Source organism: Hypomesus transpacificus, unplaced genomic scaffold, assembly GCF_021917145.1.
Source record: "Hypomesus transpacificus isolate Combined female unplaced genomic scaffold, fHypTra1 scaffold_48, whole genome shotgun sequence".
Lineage (NCBI taxonomy): Eukaryota > Metazoa > Chordata > Actinopteri > Osmeriformes > Osmeridae > Hypomesus > Hypomesus transpacificus.
In genome coordinates this window covers 1685332-1706506 of record NW_025813996.1, presented here as the reverse complement: position 1 = coordinate 1706506, position 21175 = coordinate 1685332, and the positions used below count along the sequence as shown (strand labels likewise).

At 45.0% G+C, this 21175-nt stretch overlaps 4 protein-coding genes across 5 annotated transcripts; 2 read left to right on the top strand and 2 right to left on the bottom strand.

The window, feature by feature from the left end:
- Positions 1–733: 733 nt before the first annotated feature.
- Positions 734–2720, top strand: LOC124465352. Its single transcript, XM_047017081.1, has 2 exons — positions 734–994; positions 1881–2720. The coding sequence occupies exons 1-2, from the start codon at positions 734–736 to the stop codon at positions 2718–2720; spliced, it is 1101 nt and encodes a 366-aa protein (XP_046873037.1).
- An 8098-nt stretch (positions 2721–10818) lies between these two features.
- On the bottom strand, positions 10819–16073 carry LOC124465374. The gene is made up of 2 exons (XM_047017117.1): positions 15096–16073; positions 10819–12195 (listed from the first exon to the last, which is right to left on the bottom strand). The coding sequence occupies exons 1-2, from the start codon at positions 15741–15743 to the stop codon at positions 12169–12171; spliced, it is 675 nt and encodes a 224-aa protein (XP_046873073.1). The 5' UTR covers positions 15744–16073; the 3' UTR covers positions 10819–12168.
- LOC124465373 (putative nuclease HARBI1) lies at positions 12432–15088 on the bottom strand. Of its 2 annotated transcripts, none has more exons than XM_047017115.1 (3): positions 13685–15088; positions 13222–13606; positions 12432–13109 (listed from the first exon to the last, which is right to left on the bottom strand). In XM_047017115.1, exons 1-2 carry the CDS (start codon positions 14352–14354, stop codon positions 13236–13238), a joined length of 1041 nt encoding a protein of 346 aa, XP_046873071.1. In that variant the 5' UTR covers positions 14355–15088; the 3' UTR covers positions 12432–13109; positions 13222–13235. The 2 variants fall into 2 exon arrangements, with proteins under 2 accessions (XP_046873071.1, XP_046873072.1); XM_047017116.1 differs by having other exon boundaries at positions 12432–13090.
- Positions 12456–13213, top strand: LOC124465375 (nuclear apoptosis-inducing factor 1-like). Its single transcript, XM_047017118.1, has 2 exons — positions 12456–12867; positions 12978–13213. Exons 1-2 carry the CDS (start codon positions 12456–12458, stop codon positions 13190–13192), a joined length of 627 nt encoding a protein of 208 aa, XP_046873074.1. The 3' UTR covers positions 13193–13213.
- Positions 16074–21175: the final 5102 nt, after the last annotated feature.

Here is a 21175-nt window from a genome sequence, read left to right as displayed (position 1 = left end):
GGTTCCGCGTCGTCATGTTTTTTACCAAAAGGCAACTGGAAGCCGAGCACACGTGCTTGCTGCAGTGGGTTTGGCAGACGTACCCGTGAATGTGATCTCTGAACGAGCATCCATTGTCAACGCAGTAGCTCACCCATTGAGGATCATCTATTAACTCTATGTGGACATGGTTCATGGCGGATCGGCTGATACACAGACCCGGTGGCTGTTCCTCCCTTTCTATATCTTGTTGCTGTCCGTGTTTTCCGTCTTTTAACTTTCTGACATTTCACCTTCCTCTCGCTGTTGTATTTTTATTATATGTCATTATATAATATATATATTATTATTATTAATACAATATTATTATTAATATAATATATATAAATATATATTATTATATAATAATAATAATGATTATTTTCCTTCACAGGCTAGCAGAGGACAGAGCGCCGATCTCATTATACTGGACGAAGTGGCCTTTGTGAATTATAAGGTACTGCTGGCTGTACTACCGCACATTGCACACAGAGGACGAAAACAAGTGCACATGACAAGTCATGTCAACAACACACCGTGGCTCAACAAAGTGGGAGATATCCGTAGGGAGGACGGTGAACCCGCTTACCACGTAGTGTCACAGAGCTTCAAGTGTAGGTATCATGAGAAGGACCCATGTCTAACATGTTCCTGTCTTGGAGTATACTGCCCCAATTATATAACAGTAAACAACCACCTGAAGCAACTGATGAACATGGTAACACCAAGGGGATTCGAGAGTGAAGTCACAGGCAGCAGCAGTACATCGTCTGCCGACACGAAGACCGACACGACAACCCCCTTTGAGCCGTCGATCATAAACAAATTCCTGTCGAATAACAGCTACACTCTGGAATACATGACTCGGGCCTCTGTGGAGAGAGTCTACATCTGCCTCGACCCGACCTTCGGAGGGGGTTCTAGGTCCTGTGCGGGGGTCTGCTGTGCTGTAGAATTGAAAGGTGGCAATCTAGTGGTGAGTTTTCCGTATTCGATTGATTGTCACTATTGACTGTCACCAGAAGTTCACTAAATATGTATCCGTAATCCAGGGGTCTGTGTGGTTGACAGTTATGTAGTCTATTTGATGGCGGGGTTAGGTCCAATAGGGTTACGATGTAAGAACTTATACGATCCGCGTCCTGGATGGCCAACGTGGTCTCTGCGTCAGACACGAAACAAGAAATCAGGTCAACTGCCTGAGCCCAGGTGCCACATGTACACTTGGAGTCTGACAGTCTCACCATCCATCCCGTAACTGCTAGAGATATGATGACGCGAATTGAGCTTCTACCTCGTCTACATTCTTTGATGACAGCCATATATTTCAGGGTGCCGCTGCGGATGATATCAGCTGATGCGAATGCTGCTAGTACCATGTTCTCGTAGCCCTTCCATTTGCAACTCGACATACATTTGTTTACGAAGTATTCCGGGACACGATTGCCTATTGCAAGTGTTATAACACTCAATAACTTGCAAGGAACGTCACAAGATTCCCATTCTACGTTTTCTTCTTCTACGAGTCTGCTTTTTTTGTAAACGGAAATCAAGGCGTCCATCATGAGTATCCTAGCAGACGAGAAGGAGACAATTCTACTGTAGAGGGTTCTGAGCTGTCCACAGTCCATGGTAGAGTAGAAAAGAATGTTGCGTTGGAATGTAGCGTATACTATCATAAATTCGTAATCCGATAGGAGGTAGTCCCATGGAGCAGTCATCAGTCTTTCAACTACCTCTCGAGCAGCTTTACAAGCAGGACATGACATGATGATTATCCACTTAGTTGTATCACACCGACCCTCTCTGTTTTTATGTATTATTCTCATCTTAATATACACAACATTAACTCTCCATCACAGGTGATGGGGCTGGAGGAATTGGAGATACGCGATTTGGATCAAGTTACTAGAGTCTACGCTGCTCTGCTAAGCGGGCACATTAGATTACTGAAACTCATGATGCCAAGAGTGATATGGAAAGGATTACCCGCGGTGATGGTGGTCGAACGAAACACCTACGTCAACGCCTTATACGAGGTCAAATGTCTGATGGAGCAGTCACTCGTGCGATCCGGTTTCAAATTACAGTTCTATAAGAAGTGGTCACCAGACAACAACAAGTTTATGTTAGGGAAGTACGTTGGTGCCAATACCAAACTTGCTATGGTTCACAGTACAGTCTCTGCAATCACTAGGAAAACGCTGTATTACTGCGACACCGTAATGTCCTTGGGGTGGGCAGTGCTACACGAGGCTACGAAGAAAGCTCAGACGCTCGAGTCTACAATTGGAAGTTCCAAGGGTAAAGGTTCTAGCAACAAGATGGGTTCCAATAAGGACATATTCATGTACAGGCGTTCCAGAAAAGGCCTCAACCTCGCCACGGATGTAACGGCGAGTGTATTGGAGACGTGTGACATTATGTCCTTACCAGATAATAGGCTCACTGACCATCTACATGCCCAGCAAGGACAATGTTTATTGGGAAAATTGAGAGAAGAAATGTCAATGGTCACCATCACAGAGTCTACAAAATCTACTACGGTGACGACAGGGGGTAAAAGGTCTGTGAACGGAGAATACACCAGAGACGACATGTTGTCAGCATTCTTACTTCTGTGTCACACCAGAGATGAGTTATCCAGGGGTGACCCGTTCATTAAATTATGTGGCGAGGTATATGACGTGACAGTGAAGTGATATCTATATATATTCTATATCTGCATTCCGGTGTTGTCTGATCTGACTTAATAAAAACCACACAGCTGTAGAGATGAGATACACCGTCTTTATTATGAGAAATTACAGTTTACAGAAATGTATTGGTTTACCCAGCATCTACACATCTAATGTCTATTAGATACATTTAGTCATTTAGCAGACCCACTAATACAGAGCAACTTTCATTAAGTACAGGGACATATCCCCGAGGCAAGTAGTGTGAAGTGCCTTGCCCAAGGACACAACGTCATTTGGCACGGCCAGAATCGAACCGGCAACATTCTGATTAATAGCTCGATTCCCTAACCGCCCAGCCATCTGACCCCTCAGTATTATGAGCCATATATAAGTGGTGGAGGTCATTCCTTAGCGGAATGTTGCAAACTCAATCTCCTTCGTCGTCAGAGTCCATAAACACAACCCCCTTTGGTTCGCAGTTGACATAGATATTTCCAACTGGTCTAAACCAACCAAACAATTCATCGTATTCTAAGCCTTTGCTACGTCGATACGCTACGTCGTCTGGGTGGTAATAAATGAGAGCTTGATCGAAGTCTGAGGAGAACCCCGACTCCTCAATGTCATCGCTGTCCTCGTGGTGATTGCTGTCCTCTTTAACATCAGAGTCTCCCTCAGAGCTCATCACGTAGTATTCATTTCCTAAACAGCTGTTATATTCGTAGAACATTTGCGAATGTCGATCAGCAGTGTTGATGGGGTCACTGTTGGTCTGAGGATGTGTTGATGATGTGACCGGGATTGCGGTAGAATCCATGGTACCCAAATTAGATTTATGTCATCTACAGAATATCTGTAGTTTCTATCTGATTTGGAGTTGGGTTTCTTTCGTTTAATAGCCTCAGATCCAAACTCGATTGGATACCTTGAATGCAGTCCTTCTGTAATCAGATACTGGCTACACCTCACCATTGGTGCACACTATATAAGTATTTTCAGTAAGACATTAGGGTTTCCGTCTGAGTTTAAACCGCAGGTTGGAGAATGCAGGAAACTCTGGTCTGACAGCTGAGGAGTACAGTTGGATTAACCGTGCTTATGAAAATGTAAGCAATAATCCATGTTCTCCATGTTTGGGTTGATAAGTGTAAAAAACCGTATCACAGAACTTAATATTCAGTTCTATTCAGGGTCTTACTGCACTGTTCTATTTTGTTGTCAGGTTCTTATCACACTGGTTACTCCCTGCTTGTCTTTATTTACACAGTCCTGATGTCTGACATATATACACGGAGCCAGTTGCCCAAACTGGCAACTGCTGTCATGACAGCAAATCAGTGTGGCTCCAACTGTGGATCCCAATCTTTGACGAGATTGTCAAACTGTTGTGTTTTTGGACAGGACCCTCGTGGTTATGACATATCCATAAATAAGGATAATATAATACACATTCTCGTAAACCAGTTACTTCTCAAGTTCAGTGAAAATTCCAACTCTGAACAGTCCGCTTCCACCAGCCACTGAGCGCCCAGAAGCAGTACCCTCTCTCTTAAGTCATTAGACGTAGAGTTGTCTGTGATGAAGCGGAAATAAGCAGCGTAAAGGGGCTGTAGTTGGATGAGTAACTCTCTGCCGTTCCGTATCTCACTACTGTTGATATCATTCTCGTTCACCCATATTGAGTCTAATGAGAGGACCTTCTCGTCCCCTTCCGCGTTGATCGGGAGGGGGTAATTGGCGTAGAGGTTGTAGAACCTACCTTTACTCAAACTTGCTGCCTCTCCGCATATTGTAATCAGGTTAGTGTGGGCACAATTGGAGAGGCGCATTGTCTGTTCACACAGGTCGGGGTTGGTAGTCCACAGTGACAATGCCACACGTAGGTTCTGCTGTCGCAGGTGGCGAAACTTGACGTCTTCAGAGAGTCGATCTACATGTACCAGTCGTCCAGTTGTTGTCAACCAGAAGGCTTTAACGTCTTGGTTGTAGGCTGTCTTGTCATGTCTGTACAGCTCCGGTTGTTCACTTGTCATCATTGTACGGTTGAAGCCTATTGATTCTCTATCGGTTAACGAGCGTGGTCTATTTACCAAGTCACTGGTGTTACACATTGGCAGCCCAGAAAAAAGCCAACAGTATCGGAAGTGAATCTTCATTGGTAACGTAAACTCCATCACTGTAGCTCGTGAAGGGCTGACTCGTTCCTGATCAGTGTGACACATTGAAAAGCTATCGGTGATGCATTCACTGGGACAAAGTACGACATCGTCGTCTTCGTTGGAAGTCCAGTTGGTCCCCGGGTGTAATACATCTACGGGGTCGAGATTCCGACATCGAGCGTTGTCCATGAACCCGGATGACGCCTTGTGGTTGCTCAGTGAGTTGGTGATAGATCCCGTGGACACTTCTCGGTGTATAGCTATTGGGATAGCTGTCGACTGTGTGAGAATGAGGCTCTCTGAAGAGGACCTCAACACAGAGAGACAGCAGATTGAGAATGCTAGAATAACAGAGTACAATCGCCTGATAAAAGACCGTCTAGCACAAGCCACATTGATAAAGAATCTTGGACTGGACGGTGCCAAGGCTAGGATGCGTGAGCTAAGACTTCATGATACGTCGCTGAAGGACAAGTCTTTCTCTATCATGTATCGTTTTAAATGCCTAATAGAGAGGGTCTTTGAATACTTTCGATTTAAAGCTATGAAGATGGAACCTTTTCAGATTGAGCTCTTCAGGGGTGTGGTGTTGGGTGTCACAATGAAACAGTTTGGTGATTCACTCTACAAGTATAAACATGCTCTCCTAGACCACCTGTACTTGGCCCCTCTGGGCTCTGAGAACTACAACTACGTAAACCCTGCTCTCGGACACGCTTTCCAGGTGGATAAAAAATTCACCCACTACGCCAACCCCTACACCCTATGTAGAATCCCGAGGCAGTGCGGAAAAACCATGATGATGAGGCTATTACTAGCGGCGGTGTTGCTACACTTGGACATCAACGTAATGGTTCAGGCTCAAAATAAACACATGTGCACCACTTTTAGAGTGGGTGTGGAAGACATAATGCTGGAAATTCAACAAATGCCATCCTTTAAAGTTGTGGAGAAACCCGTCCGCATCTGTGGTAACCCAGAAAATAGAACCTACAAATTCCTCCTGGGTTACAAAGGATCGTCCTTTGTACATTTCCTGTCTTCCAGCAACGACGTGAGTAAATGTCTACATCTTACTGTAGTAATATTGCACGATGTGTCTGTTTCCATACTTTTCTATCCTTTCTGCACCGGGTCTTGTATGATATTGGTAACATCTATGACACCCCGAATCGTGTCACATCCCTCATGTGTGTATATTGTCTGTCCGTATATTCCAACGTGTTGATTTCTCCAAATGTTAACAAAAGTGCCTATTTGGCAAGTTAAATCGCAACGGAAGGTGAGTTTACAAATTGTCTGACTAGTTGAAGTCAAAGCCTTGTAGCTCATTTTACTCACAATAGCATACATTGGTAATGATCTGTGAAGTCATATTTGACTAACACAAGGAAGAGGATAAAGACATGGATAAAGCAGCCATGGGGACGATTTCTGCCAACCTACAATATACGAAAATATAATCTCCAAGAATGGGAAATATGTAGCCACCGGCATTGACCCGCACTGGGATATGGCTATGCACAGCAGGCTTGAATGGATGACAGTGACAAATGGAGGTAAGAATATCCAACCAGGTGATACGTCTAGTTTTGCCCATCAAGTCATGATATTGGGGCTACCTCCGAAAAAAGAGACTTCCCAGACATCACTACCTAGTGATGGACCCGGGAGCCCCTTCGCGTCCAACACATCAAAGTTTGGCTGGTTGGGTGACCCCTCTAATATGCAATACACAGGGAAAGGAGATGCTCACAAGTGTTGGAGTTGCGGTTTGACCATCTCAAACTTTGTACCAGGTGACACGTTACTTAATCAACATGCATTTTTCACAGAAGGGGCGTGTTCTTATCTGAAGGGCAACTACACCCCTGATCGTCTAAAGATTGAGATTGGACAAGAAAGATTCCGCAGGGGGTTTGTGGCTCATCCAAACGCGATTAATGCGCCTGACGCGTGGAATTGTTCAGCTGTAGAAGTTAAAAATCGAATATATGTGACACTGGCTGAGCAGCAATGGTGTTACATGTGTGGACGTCCCCCTGGATCGCACGGATCTCAATGTTATCAAAAAATGAGACTGCTAATAGACAAGCTTGAATCTAGTCTTAATGATGTAATCTTATAGATTACATAATCTGAGATACTCCCGGCTGACTGTGCACAGGTATTAACTTTGAGCATGCAACGTTTGATATTATATCCCTTATGATAATGGGAAATGTTTTTATCAACATTCCTAATAAAATACTACGCTGCCAAAGTTCTACCTTAACCCCGCCTCCCCCAACTTTTGTGTGATTTAATCCAACGGTGTATGCATCTCAGTTATATCTAGACCGCTGAGACCATTTGCTAACCAGTGAGAAGTGTGGGTCTGGTCTCCTGTGAATATTCACTTAGTGATCTCTGACAACTTGCCTGAGCTACGTTGATTCAAGTCTATATTCCCGTCAGCTTCTATTGTCCTGTGTCTTTGGTGACATCATATAACAGCGTATAACTTGAAGATGTCTACATTGAAACGGAAGCAAGTTGCCTCAAGTGATGAGGGGTCATCTTCAAAACCCCCTGTGAATTTATACTTTACTCGAGGGCAGTGCGAAGATGAGTGGCACATGTGGAATATATCATGCCGTGAACTAACACTGCAAGTAGGGGAAATTGTACATGCCTACATTATATCCTCGGACTTCGATGATACAATTAGTCTCACCACTTCTGTACTTGTGAATCTCACAATCCCGGCATCTGGGGAAATTACCTGCCTACTGGGTTGGGACTTAAAAATTGAAGGCGATTACTCTGAACACGTGCTACATCTGCAATCGGCGGCTACTCAGGGTGATTTTGTTGACATGTGTATGTCAAAGGGTGTCAAGTGTGTACAATTTTTGAAACATCATATACAAAGGTCTCAGGATGCCGAATATGAGCTTGGTTCACAAGTACACTCACTTTTCGTTCAGACAGTACACGAGATGCTCAGCAGAAGCTACGACATCATGCATCATTACCCTTTATATAACCGTGCTCTCAGTCTTTACTACTCCGGTAAGGTTAGCTTGGAGCCCCCACTACTTAAAGATATGATATGCACGGGGGGACTACTGGATCGGAGTGCTGCGGAGCATCGCTCCCTACACGGGATCACATTGGAAGGAAAGGATCACATCACGTTTACAAAGTGGAACTACCCTGATAATACAGAAAATCGACACAAAGAACAGGGTGAACCACAAGGGTTAGATGCGATAGATGAATCATCAATGAATCGCGACAGAGACACAATAGACCATTGTGAATGGAACGTAGGCGCAGCCAAAAGACAAAGTGTCAGCGCGTCGACGTGCTCCGTGTCACCTCGTCGAATGGAAGAAACGTCTGACACCTTTACTGTCAACACGTTCAAAACATTCAACAACCTCTCGGGAACTCTTATGGACAGACCGAGCGCTTTTCCTTACATCTTCACACTACACGTGAGTGGCGATCTGACTTTTGATGATTTGGTCGACTATTGTATTAATCGCACCCATGAGTCTATGGCTATTCTACCACCGCGTCAAAACTGGGGCTCCGTCAACCCTGTGCTGCTTATGGAAGACCCTGTTGACCCTGTGACTGGTAGGACGCTTCATCGCTACACGGTCTCTTCCAGAGGGCACTTGAGTACAATTGTGTCAAACAGTAGTTTCTGCTACAACGAGGTGTTTTTACCCGGTAGACCTGTGAGCAGATTGAACCTAGACTTGGACCTCAAGTGTTGTCAGAAATGTAGCATGAAATTCACTACCAAGGCAGACCGCTCCACCAAGTTTAAAGTCGCCAACGCTTTGGCGACGAGTTTGATATTTGTGATACTTGAGTCTTTGCTGAAGATTGCAAAAGTGAAAAACGAAGAGCTGTGCAGTGACCTGTCCATCAAAGAGCTGGTCAAGGCTGTGGGTAAAATTGCTGTGTATGTCAGGGCTTCATCCGTCAAGCTGAGTCTGAGAATGCTCTGGTATCTACCGGTGGAACTTTGCAGTTTTGAAGGTATAGAGGCTTACAGGCCTTTACTAGATGAGATGGAGAAGGTCTCTACCAACTACGTTCTACTGTCTTACCCAGCTGACGCTAGATCGTGCGGACTGTGTGACTTGGGAGAGGAGCTGAAAACAGAAGGTTGTGAAAATGTAGGCTCAAGGTGTTTGAAGCTCGACTCTCGTTGTGCTAAAAACAGATGTTTGTCCATCGACAAGGCACCGTACTCGTTTAGGAAGTCTGTACGACTCCCCAACTGTTATAAGGAGTGCTCAAGTTTCGAGTATGTGGACACGTTTAACACTCATGACATCGAAGACCCCGGCTTTGATAACCCTCTATCCCTTTCCGTTGGACTTTCCTCCAATCCAATACTTGTCGATGTGACGTCACTTGGAATCCGCTTTCAAGGGGTTTTGAAAGCTAGAGGGGCTTCCCAAACGTCGGTAATCTCCAACCTCGACGAAGCGCCTGATCGATCTCGGGTGGAAACCGAAGCTCGGAGACTGTCGCTGCTGTGGGGTGTCAACGTGACTGCCAATAAGAGCAGCTCTGGAGTTTTTTACGTTGAGGCTACTGAAAAATCGAATACATATCCTTGTCCTATACATAAAAGAATACATCACAACTTCAAGTTGAGAGCACTGGTCTTTGCTACACAAACTAAGCCAAAATGTTTTGTAGATTAGCGTGTATCTGATCCAAGGTAAACGCTTATGGTTGTCTTGTCTACGTATTGACAAAGCCTGCGTGACACCCATCTTTTCCGTAACATATATATATGTATATCTGTTTTAACCAGAGTCTGCTAGCTCCACATTTCTGGGAGACTTCTGTGCGAGCCCTGTCATGACTGTAGTTTTCATGATATCAGCCCTGTGGTGACCGTCAAATTGTATTCTTATTTCGATCCAGTCTGTATCGACAAAAATGTTTTTTAATTTTTTTTTAATCTTTTAAATACTGCAACTTTCTTTTTAAGATCAATGACTACAATGCTGCTCACCGTGCCGTTCCCAATAACTGCCTTGCATGTGTTAGGTTGTATGGCCAGCCTGAGACAAAACAATTTACTTGACATGAGGAATCTCCGCAACTGCCGGACCGATGGAGACTACTGCTCCGTGTTTAACTTTGCTCTTGTTCGCTGCACGGACACCAATGTGAGACTGTGTCGCTACCGATGTCCTCTAGGTCAACCCTCTGTGCGATACAGTCCCATACCAGGACCCCTATGTGCATCTGTATGCCCTTTTGGGTATTTTGTGAGTACGTTTCGAGGCAAAGAGACTTGTAGGCTGCACAGTTTCTTCTGTCCTGAAGGCAGAAGTGTCATATTACCTGGTACGTCCTGGCATGACACTATTTGTGGAGATCCGGATGATTACAACATATTGAACCTTCTAACTAGTGTAAAGTCAACCCCGCTTCTTGACACATTGAATAAGCTGACTGTACAGTGGGTGCGTGATATACCGGGTTATGTAGTCCAAGAGCTGTGTGGAGAGATGAACATTCCTGCCAATAGGACATCTTGCTTCTTCAAGTTTGAAGAAATGTTACATGGTATGCCGTCGCCAGCTGAGTTGCTGTACTACAGACTTAACAAACTTTTGTTTTACGATATATCCAAGCAACTCTACGATACCGTGGTGAAACCGTTTGCCGCTACTACAGCTATACGGCCCGACGTATCGATACATTTCCTACAACCCAACCCGTGGTGGGTAGGCAATACGATACATGTCATACAGACCAGAGTTACCATCCCTTTGGGCATGTCACAAAGATACATCCCCAACGCATTAACCCTTTGAAGCGTACGAACATACCGGTATGTCCAGTCCTGGCTGGTCCCTGGAGCGTACGGACATACCCGTATGTTTAGAACGCGTCCTTAGAATGTCCAGTTTGGCTTATTACCTAACAATAAACTCTTCAAAATTAGACTACGTGTATATTATAAACATACGTCTTGATGCACTGTATATTTTGAGAAAGTTTACCTTTATTATCCATATGAAAACGTTCAAACAAATTAGTTTAGCTAATGTTAGCTAATAGCTAACCAAAAATAACTCACGCTTTACTCACGTCACCTGGTAAACCATAAAATTATCCGTTTTCCTTGACTTGGCTATCACTTCCAACACATGTTACTTTTGTACAACCAACTACAGATCGAAATAATAGATATACGTTCACTAATATGCATCTAAAACATCCGACAAAAGTTTGTCTTTCGTCTTGTTTTGAGCTACTAGAGGCCATCTTTGATTTTTTTTAATCTTCCGGCAACAAATATGACCCTTGATGATGTACCACTTGACCCCGTACGCCTCAGTATTTTCTCGTGAGAAGAGTAGGTTATCTCGTTGACCCTTTGACACCCACAATGCATTGAGTACTGATCAAAACAATAAACATGGCAGCCCACGTTATCGGTAATAGCAATTAGCCTATCATCCTATACACTACCATTACCACTAAAATCATACACCACAACCACAATATGTTAATATTTGAATATCGGAATAGCAACTACTTCCCTAATTTGCAACAACGTGTTTTAAAAAGGAATATACGTTTAATTTTACCACAGTACAGTAACTTTTTACTAATATTTGTCGTCAGACTCGTCACTCACATGATTCCCGCTCATATGATTTGCGCTCACATTCACCAGTCAGAGAAATATAACTTTTCCACAATGATGACACATTGAGTACATATGTTATGCCAGGTTGCTTAGCTTTGTCTTGTCCCAAGAATTTCGGTGCCCAGTCTGACCTTGTGTTGTTGTGTGCATCTGACAATAAAATACTTTAACTTGAAGTGTTTTTAAATTCTGATGGTAATCTTGCCGAATAACACGTGTGGCACACCCAAATAATATGGCACACCTAAATGAAAACAGATTATAAACAGACGAATCAATTTGGCATTACAACGTTTTAATTCAAGGCATTGGTTCTAGTCGAGGCAAACTCCTGCGACTGTGAACACAGAAACACTGACATGTGGTGCCCACAACCTGCCGTTCCGCTGGACCATCCGGCTGACCCTTACTACAAAAGTCCCACCGGCATCAATACTAATATTGCTGGTACAGCCACAGCAACATCCCACAACTTTCTACATCGAGTGCGCGTTACTGTTTCGCGCTGCGCATCAGTGCAGGTTTATAGCCTATTGGTGATTGATCACATTATGAAAATTGCACATTTACTGGGTATTTGGGTGGCTCTGAAAAGAGCCTTTGTGTTGTTTCGTAAGCCACACGCTTACAGGACGGTTCTCAGGCCGACCAGGGGTCTCATTTATAAAGCTTTGCGTGGGATTCACGTGGAAGCTGGCGTACGGAAGAAATGTAGGATGTACGTGCGAACAAAAATATTCGGATTTATAAAACAGTGCGCACTCACGTCCTACGCCTGTTTCCCTTTATAAATCACAATCAACTCTAAATCTGGCGCAGCTTTGGCGGCTGTGTGGCACGCCCATATTGCCTATAAATAGTCAATGAAACGCCCCTAATTAATATTAATTCTGGGCCAGCAGAGAAAGAAACATGGCAAGCGCAGGAAAAAAAACAAAAAAAAGAAATTTCTTAGACTGCGAGATCGAAGTTTTGGTTGGGGAGGTGGAGAAAAGAAAAAAGATTTTGTTTGGAGGGCACAGTATGGGAGTCACTAATGCCAAAAAAACTTTGGAGTGGCAAACTCTTGCTGAGGCAGTGAATGCCACTGCATCAGAAGATCGGACTGTGGCCGAACTGAAAAAAAAATGGTCAGACATTAAAGTCGAGGCCAAAAAGCGCCTGGCGCACCATCGCCAGAGCGTGTCTGCCACGGGCGGGGGAAAGGGGACGCCGGAACTGACCCCTCTTGATGAGAGGCTGGCAGGCATCATCGGCGAGTCCCTCTTGAGTGGAGTGGTGACAGAGGCGGAGGGGGACACCGACGTGCCAGCAGATGAAATGGGTATGTAGGCTTATTTGCAATTGCTTTTATGGAATGAGTAAAATAAATGCATTCAAGTCACTCGTGTATGTACAAAACACTTTATTTACACAAATCCCTTTTTTTTTTAGTTGCTGCATGTTCCAGTGGAGAGGGTGGTGCAGCTGAACCTCCACGTGCCTCTCCGTCTCCGTCTCCGTCTCCATCTCCATCCAGCAGCGGGCGTGTCCTCACCGACGCAGTCCTTGCCATGCAGAGGGAAACTATTCAGTGCATCAGGGAAGTGGCAGGAGAGTTAAAGGCCATCAAGACAGTGTTGTCCGAAATGAGCAAAAAAATGAAATAATTTGTTAATAAACAATTGTATTTCCATACCTTGTTTGGTGTTTTCACAACCGCCGCATCACAGCCAAACGCTGGCGCACAGCCGCACCGTTTGGCTGAAATGCCTGGGGCTGGGGGTCGGGGTCGGGTCGAACACATGCAGCTTCCGCTCCAGGGGGTAGAGGCACATTTTGCAGTTGTGCCATATTATGTAGCACAGCACATGCACGTATCATCTGGCACACCTTCTCCGGTCTATATAAAAGCATCCCTCCAGTGCGGTCTAGGCACCGCCATCTGCCTTTAAACAGGCCTATGGTGCGCTCCACCACAGACCGTGTCTGGGTATGGCTGATGTTATACTGCCTTTCCTCCGCGCTCTGGGGGTTGGCGAAAGGCGTGAGCAGCCACTGCTTCAGTGGATACCCACTGTCCCCTGCAAGGATAGTGAAATAATTAGATACTGAAGTACAGAGAAAATGCCTTTTAAGATGTTCACATCAATCAAACTTACCCAGAATCCAGCCATCACGCACAGCCCCAGCCTCAAGTCTCCGACCAACACTGCTTTGTCTCAGAATGAATGAGTCATGGGTTGACCCAGGCCACCGAGCTACAACATTTACGAGTAACATGTCCGCATCACAAATGACTTGGACATTTATTGAATGAAAATGCTTTCGATTAACGAAAGCATTTTCATTCATACTCGGCGCCCTTATAGCAACATGAGTGCAGTCAATGGCACCGATTACATTTGGGAAACCGGACATTGCTGCAAATTGCGCTTTTTTGTTTGCCTGTTCAGCCACCGTGTAAGGAAACTTGATGTAAAGATGTGTCAAACTTACAATTCCTCCTAACACGTCTGGCATAACACGGCTGAGGGTTGGCTGAGATATCCCCGACCTGTCAGCCAACTCCCTCTGAAAAGTGCCGGTTGCCAGAAAACCCAGTGTGGTCAGAACTTGAAGTGGGACTGGCACGGCGTTATTGCGCCGGGTGTTCCTCGCCAAAGCTGGGCCCAACACCGCGCACAGCTCGAGCAGGACAGCGCGCGGCAGTCTGAATCTGCTTATCAGCCACTCGTCCCCATTGGCCAGCAAGTCTGTGTGCTCTCTAAAAATTCTCTCCCTCCTTATTCTCTGTCGAGCAACGTCTTCAAAAAAAGCCAATTCAGCCATTTTGCGTCATTACGCATTGTGCTGGCATGCCTTTTTATACCCATCCATTTGATTGAACCTAACATGCTACAGGTGTGGGAGTTCATCTAATTCGTAAATTATGGAAACAACAAATGGTGTTGCACAACAAGCATGTATAATCATAATTCAACTCCCTGATTTGAACACGATTTAGGCTACAAAAAACAGACATTTAAAACAAACGATAAGCGCTATGTGCTCCTATCGCCAGACGGAAGCCTCGAGAAAAAGCATCCGTGTAAACTTGTCCTTATCGCCTTATTATTTATGAAAATAAATTCCATAACATGCACATTTTGTTTAATAATTACAGAACATGGTTTTATTTGCAAATATATATTTATATGAATTTATGATAGACTACTAGTTTTCTTTATTTTCCCCCCGCACTGCATAGAGAATCTATGAAACAGGTGTTTGTGTATTAATTGTAAGAATGGCTTTTGAGAATTCTTAATATGATTAGGCCTAATCAGAGGCAATAATTTGATTTATTTTACACATTGGTCTCAGTTTCAAAATGTTTCCGCGTTTCATTCTTCTGCCAACGGCGTCGCCGTTTTTCCTTTCTCCACTTTCTGTGCGTACGCATGGGTCAGAGCTTGCGTGGAGGACCGCACTCTTCCCGTCAAGTTTGGTTTTTATAAATGCCAATATTTGCTTAGAAATTGGCGTGCGCCCTCTTCTGGGCGTACGCAAGCTTTATAAATGAGGCCCCAGGACATTCTCGAGGAACAGCTCGTTCCCCCTACGGTTCAGATGAACCCCGTCCCTCCTAAAAACGTCCTGGTCATGGCGGATGTTGCTGTTGGCGACTCCAACTCTGCGCATGAAGCCGGCCACTCCGGCATTCACGAACCGCCTTGACCTCTCAATGCCATAGGCACTGCGGCCCCTCGCCTGGCTCCGGTACACTCTCCGCTGGATGATATCGGAGAACAGCACCATGGTGTCGGGGAACATCCAGTGGATGCAGTCGAGGTCTCGCCTAATGCTGCGCAAAAGGCTACACCCCGACTGCGACCCGAGATTGTTCCCCCCGAGATGGATAACCATCACGGCCGGTGCTGGTCCCGACGTCCGGCGAAGGAGTGGCACCAGCTGCTCCCACCTCATCCCGCGTCGGCCCATCCAGTGGACCTGGCAGTCCAGCCCCAGGGTTCGGGTGAACCTTGCAGACCGGGTGGCGGTCAGGTGGCGCTCCAGCCAGTGGACGATTGATGATCCAACGATCCAGATATCCATTGTAATAGTAATAAAGTAATTGATAGATATTGACAGCAAATAAAGGTAAAGATATGTAAATAAGTTGGCACGCCTCCAAAATTTCAAGGGGGATAGGCGGCAAGATGCTATGCCACTGTACATTTGACCCCTCCCACCGGTCACTCGCTATGACGAGCTAACCAAAGCAAGAGAAAACAAAGCAGCCTACCTGATCCCTATTAGCCACATTAGCTCATATCTCTGTCCACATAACTAACGTGCACACATCATAAACACGTTAAAATCACTATATGTGAATATTTGAAAATCGGAACAGTATATACACCGTACGTAGCAATAACCTGGTGAAAAGAAAGACATTACGTTGTATTTGACCACACTAACTTTTTACAAGTAATTTATTTTCACTTACTGATCCACCCATACTGCATTGCAATGTAAACAAATATGGCTGCCCCCATCAACGGCAAATCAATAGCTTTTGGAAGCTAACTTGTTGTCATCTGTACAACTTCCATATAAAAGGCAATTTTGGGTTCATTTGAATATATTGGATAATCGGAATATCTGATACGCCCCCTATATGTAAAAATATGTGAAAACATAAGCAAATCAAATATTTATACCTTAGCACTGCTGAGATTCTTTCCCCATTCAATGACAAATGACGTAACGTTGCTGTCAGTGTCTCTCGCAACCCGCCACTTGCTACTCGTACTCGACAAGGACAACACCGACAGCAAACTTACAGCAAACAAACGGCATTTAGTCAATTAGCAGACTCACTTTTCCAGAGTATTACTCCAGAAATGGCATATTTTTCGGGCAAAAGGAAGCAACTCACAGACATCGACATCCAAGAAATGTTTTTTAATTCAGATGAAGAAGAGGAGTACAACACCGATGCAAGTAGCAGTGATGACAGTGATGGTGAGGGTCTGCCCCCAAACCTAGAGGACCTTGCAAACCCAGAGGCCGAAGGTCCCTCTAGTGAAGGCGAAATGGAAATGGGGGATGAAGTGGAGGAGGTGAGTTCCACGAGCTGGTGGGCCGCCAGTGATTTCTCTCCCCCTGGACCCAGAGTTGTGTTTAATGAAACACTGTCTGGGGTGCAGACCCCCCCCAAAGATTCCACTGAGGCTCAGTGTTTCAAACTGTTCCTCACAGAAGAACTAGTCGAGGAGATAGTGGAGGAAACAAACCGCTATGCTTCAGTGCAGCAGGAGATGATGCCGTCCGGAGTAAAAGGCAAGATTGCTAAATGGGTGCGGACAACCGTGAATGAGATGTACTCATTCTTGGTCGCTGTCCTCCTGATGGGAATTGTGAGAAAGTCGTCCCTCCGAGACTACTGGACCACAGATCCCATCCTCCTGACCCCCTTCTTCGCCACAATTTTTTCCCAGGACCGTTTCCTGCTTCTCCTCCGTTGCTTGCACTTTGTCGACAGTGCAAGCGCTAACGTAAATGATCCCCTGCACAAGATCAGAAATGTGTTTAGTGCTCTCACCACTTCATTCCAAAGGGTTTTTGTGCCACACAGAGACCTCTGTGTCGATGAATCCCTAATGAAGTGGAAGGGTAGGCTGGCATTTCGGCAGTACATCCCATCAAAAAGGCATAGGTTTGGTGTCAAATTCTTTGTCCTTTGTGATGTGTTGACCGGTTACGTGCAGGACATGATCATTTACACGGGATCCACCACTGACATCACCCACTTTCCAGGACTTGGGATATCTGGCTCGGTCGTGATGACCTTACTTGCACCCCACCTAAAAAAGGGCCACGTCCTGTACATCGACAACTGGTACAGCAGTCCAACATTGTTCCAGCACCTCCTCTCCCGAGGAACGGGGGCCTGTGGGACCGTTCGTGCAAATCGGAAGGGGATGCCAGCCTTCAGCCCTAAAATGAAGAAGGGTGAAGTGGAGTTCAAACAAAATGGCAGTCAGTTGGCCGTTAAGTGGCATGATAAACGTGACGTTCATATGCTCACCACTGTTCATTCATCAGTGATGTCAGCCACGGCAAGGATTGATCATGCCACCGGGGAGAGGAAACTCAAGCCAGCTTGTGTTCTTGACTATAACAAGAAGATGGGGGCTGTGGACAAGGCGGACATGGTGAACAGCTTTGTCGAATGTGCCAGGAAGACTACCAAGTGGTATAAGAAAGTCTTCTTTCACTTGGTAGACACTGCTGTTCTCAATGGCCACATCGTCCACCGTCAACAGTCTGGTGAGAGAAATGCACAATACATTTCAAATTACATAATTTCCTTACAAAGCTTTTAAAATAATTGAGTTGCTGTGATTACTGATTCCTACTCATTTACTTCATTCTGATTAGGGAGAGTCATCCCTTACCAGGAATACAGACTGAACTTGATGAAACAGCTGCTCGAGGTGCATCATACACCTCGACGCCCATCCACCGGTGGCCGTCCCACATCAGACAATCCATCAAGATAACACATTTCCACCTTCGCCGTTGAGTGGGCAAACTAGAACCTAAAGATTTTCCAGGAGCTTGCTTGATCGCCTTGTAGCTAGGGGTCAGGGAATAATTTTCCAGTCTCGCCTTTATTGGCTCAAATTGGCTGACTGGTTTTTCGATTCCCTCTGGAAAAGCAGTTTTTAATTATATAAAATAAAAACAATTGTTTCAAATACTGAACTACTGTGTCTTTTGTACATGTATCCTGTGATTTAGAGGCCTGTGCAATTTACTCAGCTAGCATACAGTACGATATGGGTAAACCATGTTCATGAAATAAGTTACTAGCGTTAGATGAAAGCCTGCCAGACAACAATAATCGTGCATTGCAATCCATTTGGACCGAAGACTTCTGCAGTATTTAGTATAAGGTAAAATCCGACTACACTAAATAACGCTACGTAACATGGCTACTAGTTAGTAACAGCTAGGTTAGCTAGGTTAGTTGAATTACACTCTAGCTAGTTGAATTACACTATTACGAGCTAGCTAGTTTAGCAAACACATCACCTCGTAAAGTACAACAGTTAATACTTTCATCTCAATATCATGCAAAATATGTGTTGTAACTTCAGTTGAACAAACACTTCACTTACCAGAAAAACGTCGCCATGAAAGGTAAACATGGTCCCACGAGGCGGATGAAATGCATCAAGGAGGAGGGGGGTGGGGGGTGGTCGTAATATTCTAAACAACCAATGGGTTGTTGCCTGGTCAAAGCTACGGGGTCCAACAGGTTCAACTCAAAATGCGAATAGAGAAATGCTTAAATTGTACAGCAATTCGACATTAATGCGTCATAATTAATTTCTGGAACGTTAAAATTGATCCAAAATCACGCGCATTAAAAACTCACCCTGGGGGACCAGTCAAACAATTTAGAACGTACGTGTGAAAGGGTTAAATTGGTACACAGGTAAGATGGTGGGGAAGTGGATAGCAGGAGCCAACAAGACGAATGTCATGTATTCCGAACAGCGTTACAACATCGAGAGAGGTCTTGACTGGACAAAAGCGGAGTCGGTTGGATTCTTTGTGGACGTGTTGGACATCTCGCTAAGTCTGGAAAATATCAACTGCGGTCTGTTCAAATCTGTCTTTGTCACAGTCGAACTGTATGACAAACACGTGGCAGGCGTGTTAAGGTTAAACAACAGTCTCGATGTAAACTGTTTCTGGAAACCCAAGTTGCACCCTGCCTGCAATTGCACCCATTCTTTATTACATTACATCAACCCCAGTGGTCTCTGCTCACCAACATGCATCATGACTCCTTTCGCACATCTGTCAAAAGGAGTTGAGGGTAGCAATAATGACTGGACACTGGAAATCACACAGGAGGACCCCGACACCTCGTTCAAAAACCAGGGTCGGATTCTTTACGGCTCAGTGCCACCTAAAACTGAACGCTTCTGTCTCGTCACAACAAACATTTTCACCTTCTTGCCTGGACCGGCACGAGACACGCCCTCAGCTCCTCTAGATGTGATAAGATGTGATGTTATACTCATTGACTTTGACGTCTGGATAGAAGACCCCCCTGGGAGTGTCAATGAGCAGTACTTCAACATAGCTGTGCGATCCGTATTGAAGACAGCCAGCGCTAAACATTCTAAGTTGTACATACCACTAGCAGCCGAAAATACCCTGGAAAGTATAACCCGTCAGGGCTGGAGAGGTAAGATCGGCATGAAAATAAGATTCTTACACTCTCGCAAAGCAGCACCTTGCCAGGAAGAGCTTGCTGCCGTACTAGACTGGATACTGACATTACAGTTGCAGAACAACCGATCGCCTCGAGTGGTAGTCATAGACGTGAACGTCGAGACCGTGAAGTCTTCAGACTTTGATGCAATAAACAACCTATATGGAACAAAGTTACACTTGATACCCGGGCTGTTAGCTCACCAGATTTCTGATAGTATACGGAGCCTGAGGTACACTGTCTATAATTACTTTAAATGTACCAGTGACGAGGAGAGATGTTCTAGTCTGGTAACAGTACACCGGGATGATGGTAAACCTCTCTACCAGCGAAACCACACTCACCAGTTGCCATGAGTGCCATGATGTTCAACCCCTCTCCCACATTTGTGTTGTGTGCCGAGACGGAGACGTTGTCATTGTTTGCCCAAATAACTTCCAGCCGGTCGACATGAAGGACAGTGTAGGAGAAACGCTAACTTATCAACATTATAGACCTCAGTTTAACAATCCTTCCCAATCTCAACGTTTGACACCTCAGCAGCAGCAAGCTGAAACAGTCTTACAGGAATTGGGGTTACTCGTTTCATCACACGGAGCGTTTCTAAACTTGGACACCATATCCATCTTCAGTCACAACGGAACATGTTGTGAGCAAGTTATTCCTGGTCGCTGGTCAGTGGGAGATTATACCCTCGACAATCCTTATATGATCAAACTGCCCCATGAAGAAATGCACCCGGAGAGGACTGAATTGTTTGTTTTCGAGGAGCTGTGCGAGAGGTCAAACAACCGTGCAGGTATAGTAGTTTCCATCCCCTCTGCAGACTACGTTGTCGATGCTGACTGTAGCAGGGTGAGGTTCCTCAATAGAAATCTTAAAACGAGTTCTGAGGGGTCTGGTGTAAGTAGAGTACATTACTCTAAGCGTAACCTCACTGGAATAATCGCTGACATGGCCAAGTGGGGCGTTGCTAAGTACTCACTGGGGTACCTTGACTACACATTCGGTAACTCGGGAGGAATGACAATCTTCACTTGGCTCTCACATACAATCAACTCAGCTGCAGAGAAGATCAGGACTTTACATTATCGTTACACAAGGAATTCGACATTTGGAGACGGCACATACTCGTATGCAAACGTGAATGGGGTATACAAACTTGAAGGAAGTATGTTTTTCCAGCATGTGACTGACGCTGTAACGCCGATAAAAAGTTTTATCCCTGTTCCAGACATACCAGACCTAAGATTGGGCTTGTCGTCAGATATGAATGTCGGTGCTCCGTTACCCGCTGGGGAATTCAACTTCCGAGACAGTATTGAGAATGTAAAGTTCATACCTTACGGCGCACATGTAGTTAGCCTAAATC

Coding starts and splice junctions, on each gene's coding strand:
- LOC124465352 (XM_047017081.1), top strand. CDS start 734: ATGGTAACACCAAGGGGATTCGAGAGTGAAGTCACAGGCAGCAGCAGT. Junction 995..1,880: donor TGAAAGGTGGCAATCTAGTG/GTGAGTTTTCCG, acceptor TCTCCATCACAG/GTGATGGGGCTGGAGGAATT.
- LOC124465375 (XM_047017118.1), top strand. CDS start 12,456: ATGGCAAGCGCAGGAAAAAAAACAAAAAAAAGAAATTTCTTAGACTGC. Junction 12,868..12,977: donor CGTGCCAGCAGATGAAATGG/GTATGTAGGCTT, acceptor TTTTTTTTTTAG/TTGCTGCATGTTCCAGTGGA.
- LOC124465373 (XM_047017115.1), bottom strand. CDS start 14,354: ATGGCTGAATTGGCTTTTTTTGAAGACGTTGCTCGACAGAGAATAAGG. Junction 13,607..13,684: donor GCGTGATGGCTGGATTCTGG/GTAAGTTTGATT, acceptor CTATCCTTGCAG/GGGACAGTGGGTATCCACTG.
- LOC124465374 (XM_047017117.1), bottom strand. CDS start 15,743: ATGTACAGTGGCATAGCATCTTGCCGCCTATCCCCCTTGAAATTTTGG. Junction 12,196..15,095: donor AGCTGTTCCTCGAGAATGTC/CTGGGGCCTCAT, acceptor TAAATGAGACCC/CTGGTCGGCCTGAGAACCGT.